Genomic DNA, 21,229 nt, shown 5'->3' with positions numbered 1-21,229 from the left:
CCAGCCTTGCCTGGACTTCAACTACCTGCCACTTCCACCAACACCTGACAGCAAGCAACAACCACCCAGAAGCACCCGCTTCAAATTCCAGACCCACACATCACAAGGGAAGCCAAAGTGCTCCCCAAGGCTTCCCTTCACACACAGTGATGGTGAGTGACGCCTGGCCTTTCCAGCACAAGTAGTATTTTGAGAGCATTCCTGAGGGCTGGCAGGCTACAACTGGATGAAATCTAGAGCCCTGTGATGGCCTCTGAGCTCCTCATGGAAGGACAGAGGTCGCCTGTACTCCCTCTGCCTTCAGCGGGCTGCAGAGACATGGGATGCTGGGTACAGGAGTGCTGGCTGTCCTAGATTTCAAGTCTCACCCACATGGAGCTGACGGCAAGCCCAGAGTTTCGCAGCAGGTCCACTTGAAATTTAGGAGTGAATTGTTTCGTAGCAATAGTAATAATTAGGACACACACATTACCTCCTCTCACCCATGCAACAGCCCTGGAGGGAGGTTCTATAATTATCCCCCATTTTACAGAGGAGGAAGGAGAAGCTCAGTGAAGTAGAGGAGCCCCTGGCCTAATCAGTGTGGTGGCCTGGACCCCAGCTCCAGAGCCTGCTGGACCATCCGTGCCCCCTGCCCCTCGCTCGCTGTGTGGATTTACCTTTTGCAGCCCCAGGACTTAACATGGAACAGGCACTGAATACATGCATGTGAGCTTAGGAGGAAAGCAACAGATCCAAGGATCAAAGAGTGAAGAAATAAGACCTCCCTAGGTGGCCCAGCAGATTAAGGATCTGGCCTTGTCACTGCTGTGGCACAGGTTCGATCCCTGGCCTGGGAACTTCCACATGTCATAGGCATGGCCAGAAATAAATAAATAAATGAGTCACCAGGCCACATTTCCCCCTTCTGCACAAGGGTGCAGGTTGGTCCAGATGCTGCCTCCTAGGATCCCTTCTATCTCTAGCATCCTGTGCTTATAGGAAGAGCCTCCTCATAGTGTCCCCTGTCACAGTGCATGCCACCTAGCTTCCAGAGATCTTTAGACTCTGACCCCTCCTCTCAAGTCCAAGACATGTAGATAGATCCCTATCCACTTCTTCCCTGATGCTGACCCAGAAAACCCTTCCTCCCAACAGACTCAAATCCCATTCATCCCACAAGGCCCGGCTCCATCCTCTCCCCACCTCCCCAATGGCCCTGGCCTTGACGCCACTAACATCTTTGACTCCTAAGAAGTTCAGAACTTGTCTGAGCACATCTGAAAGTTCAAGGCAAAGTTCAAAGAAAGCAATGTTCTATGAAAAACCAGGGCCTAGATCATTTCAAACAATAGCAAAGCTGTCACACTTTTCACATTAGGATGAACCCAGGTGTATCTCCCAAATGTCTGTGATTTGCCCATCACCTTGACAATTGCCTCCAGATCTTCATACCAGCTCCACTGCTCTTTGGTTAATATTTTCCCTAAATAATCAGCCTTAACTCTCCTCCCTCCCTCTCTCCTTTTCTTCTTTCCCTACTTTCTTAGGACCTAGTCTCATTCTAAGCAATAAGGTCCATGAAATCAATCTGATGTGCCTGTGTGTCTGCGTGCGCCCTCTGAAATCATCTCATTTGTCACCAGGGGAGGGGGCATGCAATTTGGGAAATATTGGTTTTTAGGATAAGATGTTTCTAAGCCACAGATTAACCTTTCCAAATAACCTTGGCACATATTTCAATCAGTCGGCTCGAGGCAGGATTTGCAAATGATTTCATTTTCTTCTCTGTGCTTTTCCTTCGCTCCCCCATTTTCATAATAAGCTGTTATTGTGGCTGTCACCAGAAACCATGCATACATGTTGGAAAATAATGAAGACACCCTCTGCACCTTCCAATCACAGACTGCTGGGTGAAGAGAAGGGTGGAGGTGAGGGCCCAGACATTTGCCAAGCTAATCCAAAAGTTATTTATGTGGGATCACTTTGAGTTAATGCTCAGCCCTCCACAACCTCACCCCTCTCCCCTTCCCCTCTCCCCTCGTCCGATTGTTGGAATTAGAGGAAATTTCATTCCCCCTGCTTTGCTCCCTGAGCCAGCTGTCACCGGGTGTGTGGGGGACAGGAAACAGGATTACAAGATTAACAGTGAGCCTGCCATTCCAGCCAGGCTGTTATCACAGCCGTCTCCGGAGGGCCATCTTCCCCACTTGTCACTGCCTCCTGCAACTTGGGAGCTGGGACTACAGCCCAGAAGAAAAATTCTGAACAGGGGCAAAACTAGGAGGCATGAAGAGTTTTCTCCCAAATCAGATCACTTTTTGGAGGGTGGACTGGGAGCCAAGCACTGTTTAGATAATTCTTACAAGAACCCCCAGAAAGTGGAAACTATGTTTATTTATGTCCATTTTACAGATGAGGATACTGAAGCTCTGTGAGGTGAAATCCGTTGGCCAAGGTCATGTGCTGATAAGTGCAGGGCAAGGATGGGACCCACCTTTGTCTGACTCCAAAGCTTCTTGGAGGCTCTCTGCTTTGCTCGCTCTCTTCCCCAGGGGCCACCTCTAAAGAACTGGGCAATCGACCCTGTCCACTCGCTCAGCCTGGTGAACAGTTAGTTCAGCCCTTGTGTTCTCCAAGGCAACTCCTAAGGCGGCCACAAAGATCCATGTGACTCTGAGGCTGGGCGTTCTGATCCAACACGTTAATCCCTGAGTTTCTACTGAAGACCAACCAACCTACCTTCCTTCCATCTCCAAGTGCCTATCCAGGAAAGAGACCTCGGCCAATCCGCAACAACTAGGAGATGGTTAGGGCACCAGTTCAGATCAGAGTAGAGTCATCTGCCTCAACATCTAGCCAGCTGTGTTGTTCAGCTGTGTTGAGGGGAGCGGAGCTCTCAAACACCTGTACCTCCCCACCTGTCTATCCTTCCACGGCCATCATCTGTCCAACCAGCTTCCAGAGCACCAGGCCCTGGCCTGAGGGCTCCTGGGAACAGACATACCCTGACTACAAAGTCTGCTGCCAAGGGAAGCTTCATGGAAGAAAGGACAGCTACAGGGAAGCCTTAGTGATGTGCAGGAGATGGCCATGGGAAGTGCGGGAGAGGAGACAGACTGAGGCAGACTAAAGGTGTTATTTTACTCAAAAAATAATGAGGGAGTTCCAATCTGGTGCAATGGGATCAGTGGCCTCTCTAGAGCTCTGGAATGCAGGTTCAATCCCTGGCCCGACACAGTGGGTTAAGGATATAGCATTGCTGCTGCTGTGGTGTAGGTTGCAGCTATGGCTTGGATCTGATCCCTGGTCTGGGAACTCCATATGCCAAAAGAAAAAAAAAAAAATTATACTGAATCACTTGTGATGGAACATGTTGGAGGATAATGTGAGAAAAAGAACACATGTGTGTGTGTGTGTGTGTGTGTGAATAGGACTGGGTTACTCTGCTGTATAGCAGAAATTGACACAATATTGTAAATCAACTATAACAAAAAAATTAAAAAAACAAAAACGAAAACAACAGAGGAAGACAGATTTGGAATAGATCCTTCAGCATGACTGAAGGGAGAGGAGGAAAGCTCGGGGGCTCAGCCAGGCCAGATGGGAAGGGTGTGGTCAGCCACGCAAAGGAGTCTGGACCTGACGCCGAGGGCCACAGGAGGCCTGGGAGAGTTCTAGGCTGTGAAGTAAGCGTGTCTGATCTGTCTTACAAAGATGTCTTTAGCAGCTGCCTGGAGTTTGTCCTGGATGGGAACAGAGCTGAAGTCAGGTCTCAAGAGGTGAGGAGGCAGGGGCAGATGAGGATGGTGACGGCTGGAAAAGACAGCCTGGGTGGAGAATGTAGGCAAATCCTGATATATATGTGAAGAAGGTAGACTCCACAGGACCTGGTGACTGATTAAATTTCAAGGGATGATCCATAACTCCTTAAGCCCATGAAACCATGTGCTCTTGACCTTGTGGGAAGGAGGAGGGAAGAAGTGGGAGATGGAAAAAACCCTTTGGTTGCAGGCTGAAACCAGTCCCTCCCTGCACAGCCTGGACCTTTACCTGCAGAAGAACAGAGAGGGGTCTTTGTCCATCAATGGCTGATGACAGACAGCCATCAGAATGGGGAGGGGGCTCACAGACAACATAGAAATAAAAACTTGGCACTCCAAAAGACTAGGGCCAAAAAGAGTTTGGTCTCTTTCAGCTTTCTGTGATATTTGTCAGTTTTTCCAGTGACCATAAGACTAAACCCAACTCCAATTTCCAAATGTAGACATGTAAGGCCAAAGGTGTTTTTAAATAATAATTTAAGAACTTGGTTATTTTTCACCACACACAAAAAAAGCGTCTTACAAATCCACAAGCATGAAGGAAACTAGTTATGAAGGCAGGGATTCATGTGTGGTGTACGGGTCCCACCTGAAGATAACAGTACATTTATTTTTTTAAAAGCATGCAAAATTAGATCTGGTAAGCCTGCTACCTGAAAACAATTTCCACGGCATGTATTTCTAAACCTCACGTTAAAACCACAAAGCCACAACCTTTTTCTCTTTCTCTTTCTTAAACTTCTTGTTCTCCTTTGAGCATGTCTATCCATCGGCCCAACTTTCCCTTTTCGTGTCTTCCAGAAAGGATAAGGAAAAGCCTCCTGAATGACCTCATTTTATTTTGAAACACTAAACCCACCAAAAGGGGGAGAGGGGGAGAAAAAGACCTTTCTTGGTCAAAGGGATCAGGATGTATTTCTAATTCTCTTGCCATATGGTAAGTTATTTTGGAAGCCTATCAAGAGGTAGAGGGGAATGTTCGACAAAATTGGCAACAATCAAATCAGACCAAATTCCCACTATGTCCATTTGCCACAGCCCCTTCTATTCATCATATCAGCGACCGTGACCACAGGATATGTACAAATACCAAGCAATTTTTACCACCAGCTTCCAAACCTCCAGTGCCCTGGATACCATGTGGTGTCGAGTCTGTCTGCATAATCACCCCCAGGAAATCAAGCCATTAACTTCCCTTCCATTAACCAAGAGCGGTTGCCAAAAAGAAAAATCATTCATCGCCTGTGACTTATGGGAAGAAGGCGAGAAGGACTTCACGAGAGGGAGAGAGACAGCGGAGAAAGAGGGGGAAATTGTAGCTTTCCTTCCTAGGCCGACAGAGACCGATCAAATTCTCTTCTACTCACCCCCTCACCCCTGTCCCCATCTCATGCTCCAAGCTCCATCCGAGTTGCCTGATGGAGGAGATCACGTGGAAAGTTATCAGAAAATGGGATTGAAAAGGCTCTTTCTCCTTGTTCACGATGGCGACCAGGGCTCCATTTCTCTGTGCCCGGTCTTCTGTGGCTGTCGGCTCACCTGCGTTATTGTGGGGACGGGTGGGGGAGGAGCAGGGGGAGGGGGTGGCTGCAGAGAGGAGGGAGCCCAGGAAGCAACTGACTTACCTTTGCATCCTTGACATCCTGTGCAGTTCCATGTCATCGCTGCCCCGGAATCCTTTGGCAAAGGGATTATTCTCGATCTTTAATTGGGTGATCTGAAAGCAGAGGAAAGGGAGTTTTCACATGATTTACAAGACTACCTTGGGTCCCGGCTAATAGTAAGTGTCATGGAAACGCAGCCTCAGGCAACCCAAAGAAGCAAATTAAGCCAGTCACATCAATGGGACCCACCACTTCATTCATGAGAAGGCTTTGAAAAATGTCCTAGATCAAACAGCTTTTAAAAGGGGGAAAAATAACCTGGTTTCGGTTTGCCCATCAATTGGAGTCATACTCTGCCTTGCTCTGGCTGGATTGGCTTTTTTGTTTTGTTTTTAATCTTAGCATTTTGTGTTTCAAACACAATCTAGGCCTCAACACTTGGTCCTCCCCTCCCCCTTGGAAAATGGTACCATGTTGACATTGTGTTGGCTTCCTGCAGCGTGGCAATCTCCATTTGGAAGGACTTGATCATTGCTCTCAAAATCCTACCATGTCTCATTTCATGTTTATTTCATAATTTCCCAGATAGGGTTTGCTACCTCAGGTGGAAAATGGGGTCTAATTTAATAAACACTAACATTTAGAGTTCTAATATATATTAAACAGAGCCTAACCTCTTTAATTGTCTAGGTAAAGAAGAGAGAGCCCTCTTCTTAGAACTTTTTGTTGCAATATAGTGATAGAACTGGCACTTTAGTTTTAAGACCCAGAACCTTCCTGGAAACCATCAACGCATATTCTGTTTGTGTGAGCATACAGTGGCAGACCTGGGTAAAAGAACTTCCTAAAAGCTGCGTGTGAATTGATCTTTTTTTTTTTTTTTTTTTTTTTTTTTTTGGTCTTTTTAGAGCCACACCCTTGGCATATGGAAGTTCCCAGGCTAGGGTCAAATTGGAGCTGTAGCCGCCAACCTACACCACAGTCACAGCAACACCAGATCCTTAACCCACTAAGCAAGGCCAGGGATGGAACCCACATCCTCATAGATACTAGTGGGGTTTATTATCGTTGAGCCACATCAGGAACTCCATGAATTGAATTTTGATAAATCAGATCACTTTTGAGACCCCAGGGCAGCACTCATCAAAGGTCACCTTTACCATCATTATCACATCTCTTCAGGGCCTGTCCACTGGCCTGCATAATTTTTTTTTTCCACACCTGCAGCATGCAGAAGTTCCTGAGCCAGGGATCACACCTACACCACAGCAGTGACAACGCTAGATCCTTAACTGCTAGGCCTCCAGGGAACTCCAATATTTTTATTTAAAGAGAAGGTTTTTTTTTGTTTGTTTGTTTTTGTTTTTTTGCTTTTTAGGGCTGCACCTGTGGCATAAGGAGGTTCCCAGGCTAGGGATCTATTCAGAGCTACAGCTGTCACCCTACACCACAGCCACAGCAATGAGGGATCCGTGCCACATCTGTGACCTACACCACAGCTCACAGCAACACCAGATCCTTAACACTTTGAGGGAGGCCGGGGATCGAACCTGCAACCTCCTGGTTCCTAGTCAGATTCGTTTCCACTGTGCCACGACAAGAACTCCAACGGCATCTCTATTTTATTTTATTTATTTATTTTTTGTCTTTTGTTTTTTTAGGGCTGCACCCACAGCATATGGAGGTTCCCAGGCTAGGGGTCCAATCAGAGCTGCCATAGCAACTCCAGATTCGAACAGTGTCTGCAACCTACACCACAGCTCAAGGCAAAGCCAGATCCTTAACCCACTGAGCAATGCCAGGGATCGAACCTGCATCCTCATGGATGCTAGTCAGATTCATTTCCACTAAGCCACAAGGGGAATGCCAATATATTTATTTAAATCAAGCCATTTTTATTTAAATTTATTTTATAAAAAAAATTATATCACTTCTCTGTAGGTCAAAGTGGAATAGCTTTGCCATTTGATAGAAAGAAAATAGGTACATTGAATTCTCTCTGCTGGTACCCACAGAAAGTTCCAAGCCTACAGCCTGCCTCCTCTTTGTTGTAAGGGGAAATTCAACACTTTCAGAAAAATATTTAACCTAAACTGGTACTGGGGTAAGCCTCTCTCTCTCTCTCTCTCTCTCTCTCTGAGAAATAAATAGAAAAATAACTGGAACAAGAACAATTTTCTCTCCATGATTCCATCATCTTCAAGTACCCACAGAACTGTTTCCTCTGCCCTTAGTACTATCATTATAGACTTTGAGAAACCAAGTAGCTCCTTTAGGAAACTAGACGTAATTAATGAATGTCCCCATAATTGTCTATTTGGGGGCAAGCAGTCTGGTATGTTCTGTTTCCCGGAAGAGATGGTCTTATAAAGCTTCCTTCTAACTCCAAGACTATCACACACATATAATTACTATATGTGTACGTGTGAGTTCACAATAAAAATATATGTAAAATTAACATTTTTTTCCTTTTTTTGTTAGAGCCTCACCCACAGCATATGGAAGTTCCCGGGCCAGTCGTTGAATTGGAGCTGCAGCTACTGCTGCTGCTGCTGGCCTAGGCCAGAGCCACAGCAACTCGTGATCTGAGTGGCATCTTCGACCTACACCACAGCTCTCAGCAATGCTGGATCCTTAACCCACTGAGCAAGGCCGGGGATCAAACCTGAGTCCTCATAGATATTAGTCGGGTTCACTACCACTGAGCCATAGCTGGAACTCCTAAAATTAACATTTTTTTAAATGTTATAGGAGGAGTTCTCACTGTGGCTCAATGGGATCGGTGGCATCTCTGTAGCGCCAGAACACATGTTCAATCCCCAGCCTGGCTCAGTGGGCTAAGGACCTGGTGTTGCCGCAGCTGTGATGTGGTCACAACCCAGCTCAAATCTGACCCCCGGCCCAGGAACTCCATAGGCAACGGGATGGCCAAAAAAGGGGAAAAAAAAAAAAGTTATATGATTCCAACCAAATGACATTTTGGAAAAGGCAAAATTAGGGAAACAGCAAAGAGATCAGTGGTTGCCAGAGTCAGAAGGAAGGGAAGGGTGAAACAAGAGAAGCACAGAGGATTTTTAAGGCAGCGAAACAATTCTGTGAGATACAGCACGGTGACTATGCATCATTATACATGTGTCTAAAGCCACAGAGTGTGTACAACACCAAGCGTGAACCCTAAGGCAAACGACAGACTCTGGGTGATGATGTGTCAGTATAGGGTCACCGAATGCTAACCAATGTCCCACTCTGGCAGGGGATGGTGATAGTGGAGGAAGCTGGGGTGGGGGGGACAGGAGTACACACGAACCCCCTGTACTTTCCACTCAACTTTACTATGAACCTTAAGCTGCTCCGAAAAGTAAAACTGATGTAAATACTTTTCATCCCTCCCTCCCTCCTCCCTCATCTTTTCCACTCTACCCATTCCTGCAACTTTCATATTTTGAACTGACTCTTCAGGATGAGTACAAGTCCATAAAGATCTCTTTGGAAAACAGTCTTGCAATGGACACTTCTCAACCCAGTTCTATCTTGACTCCAAAAGCTCATCACCTAATAGGACATGCTTTCTCACTCGGCTCTTAGGACAATAAAATGCAACCCAAATGACCATAAATCATTTTTTTAAGGTGGGGGAGATTCTCCATAAGTTAAATACAAACTAGATCTTTTTTAAAAGGAGTAGAGGGAGTTCTTTCCCTGCTCCCTGCACCCCCATCCACCCAGTGACAGAAGCCAACCTCTGAATATACTGAAGACAAAAAAGGGGGTGGGTGGCATCAGGGCTGAATTAATGCCTGTTCCATGATGTTACTGCTCCACCGAGATCTTGCAACAAAAAAATTACCCTGAGAAAAAAAGAAAAGGGGAGTTCCCGTTGTGGCTCAGTGGTAATGAACTCGACTAGTATCCATGAGGATGCTGGTTCAATCCCTGGCCTTACTCAGTGGGTCAGGGATCCAGCATTGCTGTGAACTGTGGCTTATGTCGAAGACCAGGCTTGGATCCCACATTGCTATAGCTGTGGTGTAAGCCAAAGGCTATATATAGCTCCAATTCGACTCCTAGCCTGGGAACTTCCATATGCCATGGGTATAGCCCTAAAAAGAAAGAAAAAAAAAGGAAAGAAAAGGGTGGGTTTGGGTATTTCATCAGCAAAAATCTTGTGTTCAAACCCATTCTTTATACCTCAAACAGGTTAACTACTACTACCTGATTCTTGCTCTTATCACCATAGCTTCCAAAAATATGATGGCACAGGATACGCATGATTTGCTAAATGTGCACTTAGGTGTGTGGATCTTACCTATGTCCTGCTTTGTAGATTTGAGTGTAGATGCCTACTGGGCATAAGAACGACCCCTGAGAAATGTTAACCTGCAGGCTTCAGGGCAGGTGAAAGTGTTCCTCTTATTTCATTCCTGTCCCCTCTCTTATTATCACGCTGTCTATGAAATTCCCTTCCTCATACGGCACTAGTCACTCGCAGGCACACAAACCGATACACCTGGAGGTCTGAGTTCTACCAAAAGGCTCCACTGAAACTGACTTCCTTTCGTCATCCAAATGTATTCCCTCCAAAATCAGCATTAAACCGGATATCCGGGGGAGGGGTTTGGGTGGGGGGAAAAGCAAATATAAATGCCAGCTCCAACCAGGGAGACAGAGGTTGTAAAAATTAATGAGAATAATTGTTGTGAATTCTCGCTTTTGGGGGGAAAAAAAAAACACCTCACGGGGGCCAAAAATCTTAATTATGTCTCTCTATTAGGAGTTCATTTCCTGGTCCCAACCAGAAAGCTCGTACCTCATAAATACAGGCTCCATACACAATGATTTAAGCAGGAGGAAAATGCCTTTTAATGGCAAAGTAAGTTAATATTGGGGGAGAGACAAGCTTGCCATACAAAGCCATTGTTGCAAAAGTGGGGAAATGAAATGCCCATGTGACCTTTTTTTAACACCTAAATATTTCTAGGGATTGCTCTCAGAGCTGCTGACAACTGAAGCGAAAACCTTACAAAAACGTGTTTCACAGAGTGAATGTCGCTGGGGAAGATTCGAGCATTTAAATATCTTTTTCAAGCTGTCAACCATCTGGGGAAATAACTCCCAAATCCAGCTTGGGATCACAGCTGCGCTCAGGAAATAGGCTGTGTCATTAGGAACCCCATGGTATACATATGAACCCTGCCACTTACCTGCCGCCACCTGGTACCTGCATCCAGGGATCAGTCTGGAGGCACTGAGCCCCTTGGACCAAAAACTGGTGGCTCGTATTTTTCCAAATTGTCCTGGCAATTTAATCACACAGACTGCTTTTCTTTCCCCGAGCACTTATCCAAAGCATAATACTGGGCAAACAGGCCTTGGATTGACGACACGATCAGGGAATGAACCAACTAAACCACAAAGACTAACATGTATAGTTGTACTTCAACCTCAAAAATAAGAACTTATTCAAAAGTCTCTGGAGTTCCCTGGTGGCTCAGTGGGTTAAGGACCCAGCATTGTCACTGGTGTGGCTCCGGTTGCTGCTGTGACTTGGGTTCGATCCCTGGATGATGAACTTTTGCATGCCATGGGAGTGGCCAAAAAACAAAACAAAACAAAATCTCCATCTTTCAGATTCTAAAAGAGGGTGGTCAAAGAGTTTTTCAGCACCTGCATTTTGAATGGAGTTGCCCTATTAATCAATGGATCAGTTAAGTACTCAATCAATGGAATCATCACTAACAATCTCTCCTGACTCTGCACCAGGCTCTGCATGAGACACTTTGCACGAATTATCTCATTTTAATCCTTGCAATGATAATACCAAAAAAATTCTCTTCTGATATCCATTTTACAGATTGGGAAAACTGAGTTAAATAATTTGTCCAAGTCAAATGGGTCTGAACCCAGGCAGTCTGCCTCCAGACTCTCAACCATAATCCTTCATGAGCTCAGGTGGCTTCTACCCATGAAGTCAGAAATCTCAACGCTCCTTCCAGGTGTGACAATAAAGTAACAAAACAGAGTCCACAAATCACACTTAACCTGACCCGCTTATATAAGTCACACATCATATATCTGTGCAGGGAATGCGTGCAGGGGCCTGGATTCAACTGGGAAAGTGCCCCGCATTAGACTTCTCTCCTGACAAAGGAATCAAATGCCTTGGTATTCAATGACTAAAAAAGTGGGGGAAACCTCATCTGGGGGAGAGTGATTGAAAGCTGTCTCCCAGGAAATCCCTCTTCTGGATGTGGGCTGGCGTTAAAAAGACCTACATGGGCGTTAAGAACCTGTCATAGTCTCCATGAGGATGCAGGTTCAATCCCTGGCCTCGCTCAGTTGGGTTAAGGATACAGCGGTGTAGATCTCAGATGCGGCCGGATCCTGCATTGCTGTGGCTGTGGTGTTGGCTGACAGCTGCAGCTCCAATTTGACCCCTAGCTTGGGAACTTCCATATGCTGCTGGTGCAGCCCTAAAAACAAAACCAAACCAGAAAAAGACCTGTATGTACAGTTCACCTGGGCTCCCTGGCTCAACCAATAAAGAAAATCAGTCATTCCTTTGCGGCCTTCAAATTTATCTCCACCACTCAATGCATTCTATCATCATTTCATGATGTAGATAAGTCAAATTATGACACTGTACATCTTAAATGGATGCAGGGCTGAATATCATTTATACCCCGATAAAACTGGAAGAAAACACAAAAACCACAACATCTGCATATAGCCAAATGCATATTTGGAGACTCACGTTTGGAGACCCATGAGCACACAGACACACAATCTCCTAGATTGTGTTCCACACTCACACGTACACACCCTACTGGGCAGGCACGCCTCCATACCCACAGATCACCAAATATATTCCTTGGAGAAGACTTTTTTCAAAATATAAGTCTAGGGGGTGTTGTGTATGTTTATAAGTGGGAACAGTGATGCTTTCATAGGTGTATACCTACGTCAAACCTATTCAACTGAATACATCAAATACTGCAATTTATTGTGTGACAGGCCTTAAGAAAGTTGTAAATAGAAAGAGAAAGAACAGGTGTTCCTCTAGATAGACCCACTCCTGATGGACCCCTAAGATCTTAGAGCTACATAGAACTTAGGAATTTCCCCTAAAGGACCTGAATCACCCACAGGTTTCTTTAACAGGTCACTTTCAGGTGTCTACCACTTCTGTTCCCTCTGTATGGACCTGAGTTTTCTTAGCAGGAATAAAAAAGATCTGTCTATTTTTAGACCCTCTGTCAGGGCTAAGAGACACTAAGCAGTATGTGTATATGTGTGCGTGTATGCATATGTATATATATATACACACATATGTGTGTGTGTGTGTATGTGTATATATATATATATATGTAACTGAGAGTCCGGGTTGCTATTTTTTCCATTTTTCCTGCTGTGGCCATCACCACAAAGTTAAACATAGGTTTACAGCAGCCATAGAGGAAACAGGCTTCTGGCAGCCGAATTCAAATTAGCCTGAAATGGTGTTGCAACTTTCAGGGCACTTGACCTTACCGTTTTTGTTTTTTTTCTCTTATTGGTTCAATGAGCAGGAAGAACCTTAAAAAGAAAAGTCCTTCTTTCCCTTTAGAAAGTTAATTGCATTTGTAGGGGGAGTGAGTTTTCTGCTGAAAGGAAGCTCTCTTGAGGCCTGGGATCCCAGACTGGCCGTGTGGCCTGGGAGGGACCATCCATCATGACTTGGCCTGGTCACTGACAATCTGAATTCGGCGATTACCCACAGTATTTCGTAACTGCCCTGGCTTCACTGTGGGTGGGGGGGGGCGTATTATCCAACGCCCAGCCTGCATGAAATGACCTTCAAGGGGTGACTGGAGGCTTTAGGATGCTAGGCTCCTCCCTCACCCCACCCTGGCCTCTCCTGCCTGGCCCCACTGCCCCTGTGGCTTCCCCCCAACCCCCATTCTTTCCTCGAAGGTAAGGAGGGATGAGCTCTGTGGAGAGGGAGGGGCACACCATCCCCATGGCCATCTCGGTAAGTGGTCCACGTGATTTGCCTTCACTGATCGCATATGGACCACCCCCCTCAACTTTCCCCTCCCACAGCCTTCTAACCCCAAATCACTTCATAAGACTCCTAACAGTCTACAACCCACAGTGGCAATGGCCCCTGCCCAGCCCCTGTATCTTGCCTTTCCAGATTCCAGATCTTTCCCTAACAAGTCTTAGGAATCATTCAGCGCTGCCCTCCCTCCAATAAAATGAATCCACGTGCACCCGGGTTTCTAAAGAACAGACATGAACTGTGACAAGTCAAGACAAGCCCTTTCTCCTGAGCAATAATAAAAGTTACTCCCCCCAACCTGTGATTACGGGGCACCCTGTTCCAATACCATTGTCAAGTGCTCGCTTCGGCGCCAGCACGTATACCAATACCATTGTCAAGCTCTGAATGCCCAAATGGGGGCCTGGATTTCGAACAGCATGGGGTTCTGACGGTGACACAAGCCATCTGTACCATCCCCCCACTACCCTATAGTGCAGCCACCAAAGGATGCACTGGCCGCAGGCACGCCTCCCTTCATCAAGCTGTGTGTTTGCAGGATCTTGTCTGAGTCCCCAGAGCTGTGATCCAGGTTGCTGGTTTTTTGTTTTTTTTTTTTGGTTTTGGTTTTGTTTCAGCAACACCCACCTTGCTTGAGTATGTGGTCCTGGGTCAGGAATTGCTGAAACAATGAGGGGAGCATCTGGGAAAATCCAAGCTCAAGATGTCTAGCAACTGTGCTATCTGTCCCAACTGGAGTTGAAATGCATCCAAAAGGCAGAGTGGAGAGGAGGAGACTGATCCCAAGAGAAAAGGTGGCCCCAGGAGGGTGGCACCTGGCCCCCACCTAAGAGTACAGAGCCAGCCCATGCAAAGGTGTTTCTATCCACTGATCATTTCAGCGCATTGGGATGCCTTCCTGTTGCATCTCAGTACTGCATTGATGCCATGTGGTCATCTTTAGTTTGACAATTTTGTTTCCACCTGGTGTGTGCGTGTGTGTGTGTTTTGTGCCAACTCCGTGAATGCAGTACAAACAGCTTCGACCCTTAGGCTGCAGCTCAGTCCCTGCCCCAGCCCCCGGAGTAGCAGTTGGTGCCTGCTGTGCTGAGGAATAAAGGTACCCATAAAGCTTAAGGTTTTAGCAAGAGACCCCTGCAGCTTCCGGCAAACAAGCTGGTTCCCCACCCCCACCCTGTTGGCTGATTCCTGGGTACTGGGCTTACCTTGTGGTTCTGGTAGGAAGTCACTGCAATAAACGCTGTCTCAGGAAAGACGTGGGTACAGAATGCAGTATTTTTTGAGCCAAATCCATTATTTTCGTCCGCTTTCACGATGTGTAATCTGGGCTGGTATTTGTGCATGGAATTTAGAATAATCTAAAAATAATAAAGAAAATGAGATTGTAAGGAAAATCAAAACCCCTTTGTTTCCATAAAACCCCACTCTCCACCCCAAAATTAGATTCCTTATATAGGCTCTTGAAAAAAGGTCTGATTTTTTTTCCCCTGTTTTTGAAAAGAAGCCAGTAATTTCATTAAAAAGAAACATTTCAAAAATGACAATTTCCATCTGAAAAAGCCAGGGTAATATTCCAGGAATCTACCCAAAGCACACAGGGCAGTAAATCAGAATTCTTAATAAAGTTTGCTTAATAAATTAACTCCCTGCATAGGGCACTGCCCACCCCCAACCTCCCTACCCCCTCAACCCCCCACCCCCTGCAGTGGGAGTGAAGCAATTTTGGGACAAGGAACTGGTGTCCTCCAAGAAAGCCTGGGCAATAACTTGGGGGGTTTTTTGTTTTGTTTGTTTGCTGTGTATCCTTTTTTGTCTTTTTTTAAAATTTAATTTTATTGGAGTTGAGTTGACTTACAGTATTACTTTCAGGAGCACAGCAAAGAGTGGATATAAATATATCCACTTTTTTCCCCACATAGGTTATTACGAACTATTGAGTAGATTTTCCTGTGCTATACAGTAGGTTCTCTGGGCAACAGTTTTGGAATGAAAGGGGAGAAGAAACAAATACATAAACAAAAATACATACAAAGAATCCCCCCCCCCAAAAAAAGCTCAAAGAGATGCAAAGGAAAAGACCAAGCATTTGCAGAACTGGAATAGAAATCACAGGTTTGGTCTTTGTTTGGAGAATGTGCAAAGTGGAGTCAATGAAAAAGAGAGAAAAATTGTGGGGAGGGGGGCTTCTAAGGATGTGTGATGGGGGAGGAGAAGGAAGCACCCCCACCCCTAATATGGAACAGAAGCCTGGCTGCCCTTGGCATTCCCTTCCTCCAACTTTACAACATTTCAGGATCCACAATCAGAATTATCTCCAGACTTGGCCCCAGACAGAACTGCGGCATCTCCTTTGGGGGGAATGTTTTTCTCCTTCCTTCCTATCTTCTCCATGGTTAGAGAAGAGTCCTGAAGACAAACGGGGTCTCAGTGCTGTAGCAGTACTATTAGTACAACCACCATTGTCAATATCAGCAGGGACCCTGCAGGCACCACATTCTCGCTGGAGCAGAACTATCCAGAGAAGATGAACATCCTTACTAATAAAACCGAGTTTGTGGTTCTGATGACACTTTGCTTTTGATGATCCTGGGAGGCTGGTATCGCTAGTATTTATCAAAACGTTCTGATCTATATCCACTGAATGGAGGAACTGCCGCGTTTCCCTAGATGAAAACCTGGCCTGCTTTTTCCCCCGGACCGCAAACTGAACGGCGGGAGTAGTCTCCGTGTCTTCGATTATTTGCATCGATGACCCGACCCGCGGCAGGGTTCTAGGGCCAACCCTTGAGATCCGCCTGGGAGAGGGGGAGGAGAGCGCGGCGCGGCGCGGCCCGACCCGGCCGGGGGAGGGGGGGAAAGCTCGGGACCCCGGGGCTCCCCGACCCCGGGCTGCTCGGCTCTAATCTCCGGCCGCCGCGGCCCGGTCGCCTCCCTGGCCGATAGCGACGCCGACCCGGGCGGCGTGGCGACAGAGAGACGCAGCGGGGCCCCGCGGGCCGCCGCAGCCCCCGGCCGGCGCGGCCATCGTCCCGGCTTAGCCAAATTGCTTTGACGGCCGGGGACAGTGTGGAGACATCAGCGCGAAGACGATCTAATGGCCCTTAATTTCATTAGGGCAGCTCTGGACTCAAAGTCCGGGTGGGAATGCGCGGCAGCTGGGGAGTCCGGAGGAGCTCAGAACACGGTTCCCTAGTCCGCCGGCGCAGAAGGACCCGAAACTCTCAGATGCGCCACAGACTCGGTTGAGGGGCTGTGCATACGCCTTCCCCAGGCGTCCACCCCAGCGCGACCCCAAAGGCATACCCAGGGCCGCAGAGGGAAGGCTAAGGATCAGGGATGGGATGGAGGACAGTCGTGCTTCCCAGCACCCAGGTTCCAGGAGGCCCCCATAAAGGGACATGCACCTGGGACCTTTATAAAATGGTTCCAGCACTTAACCTAAAGCATCCACTCAGCATCCACAGGTACACGGCACTACCCACCAGCCAACGCCCACACAAGTTGGAGGTCACATCTGTGGGCTGGGGTGCCCCCCAAACTGGCCACTGCAGGCAAAACACCTCAGTTTAAATGCAAAGGAGGCCCTGCATCTTGCCTAGAAAGCCCCCCACACACAATGGCCCGCCCCATCTGTCCCCTTTGCTCCCTTCTTACTGCGGGGAAACAGAAGGGGCCTGCCTTCCTTCCCTCTTCCCCAGTGGCCAGCAGTCCAATCTCACACCAACCACATGTGGAGCCAAACTGAACGCATCAGTGGCAGTTCGTGGTCCTCTTTGCAGCTGGGACCCTGCAGGCTTGGTGCATCAGTCCCAAAGCCCCACCAAAAAAAAGCAGATTTCTCATTTGGACCCTCACTAACTGGCCGACTTCCTGGTTAAATGCATTCTCATCCAGTCTCCTCACATCCCCAAACTGGGGAACAGGGTTTGTCTGTCGATTCTCTATAAAGAGACCAAGTGGCAGGACAGAGACCACTTCTCTGGAATTAGAGAAACCTAGCCTCAAATTCCTGTTCCCAAATGCAAGCCATATGACCTGAGGCAAGTCACCTTCCTTCTGCTGGACTCCTAATTGCAAAGATGTGTGGGCATTTCCATCCTTCTCTTTAGGCTGCTATAAGGATCAAATACCCTAAGACAAACAAGCCCATTTGTACATGGAATCATTAAACTAAGGTTTTGAAAACACTGTTCTGTCCTGGTGATTCTTTCCAATGAAGAGATTTAGGGACATTTGCCCCTAAATCAGTGTTCTATTCTTTTTCCTTGGGGAAGAGAGGGTCATACCCTATGGAGAACCTGCTAGAACCTACACACTCTCTTGGGGGAGGGGGGCATGCTCCAAATCCTGCAGTTTCAGTCAGTTCACCAGGCCCCTCTCTCTTGGGGCCAGTTCAGATTCCAGGTGTAGGACCCTGATCTGGGTTTGTCTGCTCTGAGCATGGTGGGAGGAGCTGGGGAGAGCTGGAAGTTGGAAAAAAACAGATAAACCCAAGAGTATTGAGCTAAAGGGGACATAGGTTCCGGAGTTTGCCCCTAGTGGGTTGGTTTCCCCATTTGTAAAAGAGGAAACAGAGGACCTAGGGTCTTCCTTGCAGCTGTAACATCCCCAAAATACCATCCCAGGATTTGGAAGGAGGCAGGTAAGGTCTATGGCTCCCGCCAGTGGTCCAGACTCTGTGGTCTGTGCTGAGTACCTGCTGAGCTAGAGGGCCCATGTTTTCTGCAGGACCGAAACACATCCCCCTGCCTCTAATCACAGATGGGACTGAACAAACAGGAATTCCAGGCCCGGAAGGAACAGCTTTAGTCACCCCCATGACCCTGTCCCTCAGCAAAGGCGGAAGGGTTGGGGGCTGGTAGCAGGGATGCAGGATGAGCCCCAGGAAAGACACACCCAGAGCATGGACCACAGGGAGGACTGCCAGGAGCAGAGGTCGAAGTAGGAGAGAGGTGGAGACAGAGAGGAAGCGTTAGAAGGTGCAAGAAATAAAAGAAATGGAAAGAGAGATGAGGAAGAGGAAAAGAAAGGGGACAAGAAGACCAGGTCAAGAAAGCTGAGAGAGAAAAAGTCCAACGTAGGTGAAATGGAGCACAAAAAGAAGCATGGGTAGGCACGAGGGAGCCGAAAGAGAAAGAAACTCCTGGAGAAGGGAGTTGGGGGGGGGGGGAAAGAGGGCAGGTGAGAAAGAGAAGGCACGGGCCTGAAGATACAAAAGGAAGGGCTGCACGAGGTACTCACGTGCCCAAACGGGTCCAGGTGGTTGTTGGTGAGCTTGAGTTTCTGGAAGGAGACGAGCTGCCGCATCCAATGCGCTCCAGTGGCCGGCGAGTCCGGGTGCACGTAGAGGCGGCCCGGCATGGCAGGCTCCGCTTTGCCTGTCACAGACCTAGACCAAGGAGAGGTACCACCCGCCTAGTCTTAGCGCACCTTGCGGCTGCCTGGTTCTTGCACCAGGTGAGAGCTGCTGAATATAAGAATGATCTGAAAATGGCCTGACCCCCAAGTCTTGCTCAGACATCTGCAATGCCAGATGCCCAGAAAGCCTGGCCTCAAAGCATCTCTCTGCCCATGAAAAACTGGCAGGTTCTGGAAGCCTGTGTGTGCAAGAAAGTTTTGGGAAAATGCCTTGTGGGCTTTCAAAGGTGGGGGGGTGGGCTTCGTCTTCAAGCCTCTGACTCTTAGCAGCCTCGGGAGCAATGTACCCAAGGAATGAGCCTCTTTTCTCTTGCCTGTTTAACTCAAATACCCCGGGCCGATTTTGCAATTTCATAAAAAAGGCATGTTCAAAGCAGGTAACTCATAAAAAATAACTGTTAATGGTTTATGCCCTGAGAAATAGCTCCAATGCTTAGTAACAATACCCTTTTTAAAAATCCACAACCCACTGGTGCAGGAACAGATGTTTATCAGCTCTTTCCTTCCTCTAAGCCTCGGTTTTCTCATCTATAAAATGGGGGCTAATGACTGCTATTTATTTCTTCTTGGTGAGGTCAGGAGGATGTAGTGGAATGGGCAGCAAAAACTTCTAGCACACAGGACGAGCACCAAAAAAATGTTTATTGGTTCGGGGGGAGAGGGAAGTTTGGTTTGCATATTCCTCCCTGCCTTCCCCACCTGCCAGCACTGGTGCCTACCATTTATTATCGGCGAACTTGTATCTGTGGTCATCGGCAGGAACGATGTCCATAAGGAGAATGTACTTGGTTTTGGGATTAAGGCCAGTCACCTTCACTTTGTAACTGGGAAACATCCGCCTAGGAGACACGGGAGAGGTGGGAGGACAGAGACAGAGATGGGAGGGAATTAATGAAAATATTCTGAAGACTCCACCTTTTCAGAAACGTGGAAGAGAAAAGTAGCCCCTGTCCTGCTCTTGCCAAGATCCAATCCAGGTTTCCCATCAAATTATGGAGAGGAGAAGGGCCAAGCGATGAGAAAAGCAGGCTAGGACTATGCCTGTCTATAGGAGGAAATAGAAAGCAAGAGGTGAGGGCTTCTAAAGACTGGTTTTGAAGAAACCCTGAAAGGGACCCCACATTTAAACCGTTGCTGAATGCTCATTTCAGAACCAGACACCTACTCTGTTTATCTGGGGGCAGGAAAAGGCTTATTCGGTTAAAAAAAAAAAAAAAGTTAGCTTCCTCCGCCCAGCCAGGTACTTTGGCCGCTATGCCCAGCGCTACGTGTCACGTGGGCACAAAGGTGGGTGCGCCCTAGGACTGTAACCGCGCATGGGTACCCACACACCTTGCGCTGGGGTTTCAGTCTTCCACCCGCAAGGTGTGTGACCTCTGATAAGAGTCTCCTCTCCCGCAGGAATTTATCCCTAAATGCCCAATAACGTCTCCAAGGCGCCTGGCGCTCTTCCTGGGAGAAGAGTCTAAACGCTTGGGCCCTCTGCAAAGAAATCTCATTTCAGAAAGATTCTGCCCTGCGCGAGGATCGGGTGGGTGGAAGGCGGTTGCGCGGTCCCGCTGAGCCCACTCCTTCTCCGCGCACCGGCGCCCTCCCCATCTCCATCCCACCTTGGGAGGAGGGCTCCCCCGGCCAGCACGCCTTCCTAAGGCTGGCCGGGGCCAAAGGACCCGTTGCTGGAACCTGGCTCGCTCTGGGATGGCGGGAAGGGGTGAGCGGAGCCCTCTCCCTCTGCCCTTGGAGCCTTGCCTCGCGGTGTTTATCTGCCCTAGCTAGCGCGCCTGGAGGCGGAGGCGCTGGAGGCTTCGCAGGCCTTTTATAGTTAAATCCCTGCCGCTCAGGATGGGGGGAAAACGAGGCCCTGGCCGCGTCTTTCGTTCCCCCGGCGGAATAGGAAGAGGACCTTAGTTCTTTGGTATAAACAGAACGCGCCTCCTAGTTCACGCGGGCCGAACGGGGGAGCAGCCATTGTTTAATTTCAAATAATAATAAATGTCACTGTTGTCAGTTTATTGCGGGAGGCTTGGGCTGGAGAAGGGGTGGGCGTCTGGCGAGGCAGCTCCACCCGCCCCCTTCGCACTGTCGGTGGCTTGGGCCTACCGGCTCTTCCGCCAGCCTGCACCAGACTGGGACTTTCTGCCCTTAGGGACTCGGAGGGCCTGTCCAGCACCAGCAGGGATGTGGCGAAGCTGTCCCGGGCCTGGGCGCATGGCCGGACACACTGACACGCTGAGATACGGAGCTGCACAAACCCTCCCACCCCCTCCGCCAGAAGTCTCGCATTTCTGACTAAAACTCAGCGAGCTTTTAAGAGGGTGAGTGTCTTGACGAAACTGTTTATCGGTGTCTGTATATAGAGCCCCGCC

The 21,229-nt window shown here is 48.0% G+C and overlaps 1 protein-coding gene across 11 annotated transcripts in view; it reads right to left on the bottom strand.

The window, feature by feature from the left end:
* TBX5 (T-box transcription factor 5) overlaps positions 1 to 21,229 on the bottom strand; it is a 95,097-nt gene that overhangs the window by 67,182 nt on the left and 6,686 nt on the right. For all 11 annotated transcript variants that reach the window (XR_014826587.1, XM_013982915.3, XM_084994812.1 and 8 more), the window contains 4 exons: positions 19,583 to 19,702; positions 18,687 to 18,834; positions 14,651 to 14,803; positions 5,429 to 5,520 (listed from right to left, as the gene is read on the bottom strand). Coding sequence is in view for 10 of the 11 variants with exons in the window: in XM_013982915.3 (XP_013838369.1) it covers positions 5,429 to 5,520; positions 14,651 to 14,803; positions 18,687 to 18,834; positions 19,583 to 19,702 (513 nt within the window). In the remaining variant the exon portion in view is untranslated. The remainder of the gene's footprint in view (positions 1 to 5,428; positions 5,521 to 14,650; positions 14,804 to 18,686; positions 18,835 to 19,582; positions 19,703 to 21,229) is intronic.

Source organism: Sus scrofa, chromosome 14, assembly GCF_054392235.1.
Source record: "Sus scrofa isolate SSC_HxYL_T2T_F1_AM1 chromosome 14, Sscrofa_HxYL_maternal_Yorkshire_Landrace_v2.0, whole genome shotgun sequence".
Taxonomy (NCBI): Eukaryota; Metazoa; Chordata; class Mammalia; order Artiodactyla; family Suidae; genus Sus; species Sus scrofa.
Note: the sequence above shows the minus strand (reverse complement) of the source record. Positions and strands in the feature narration are given on the sequence as shown.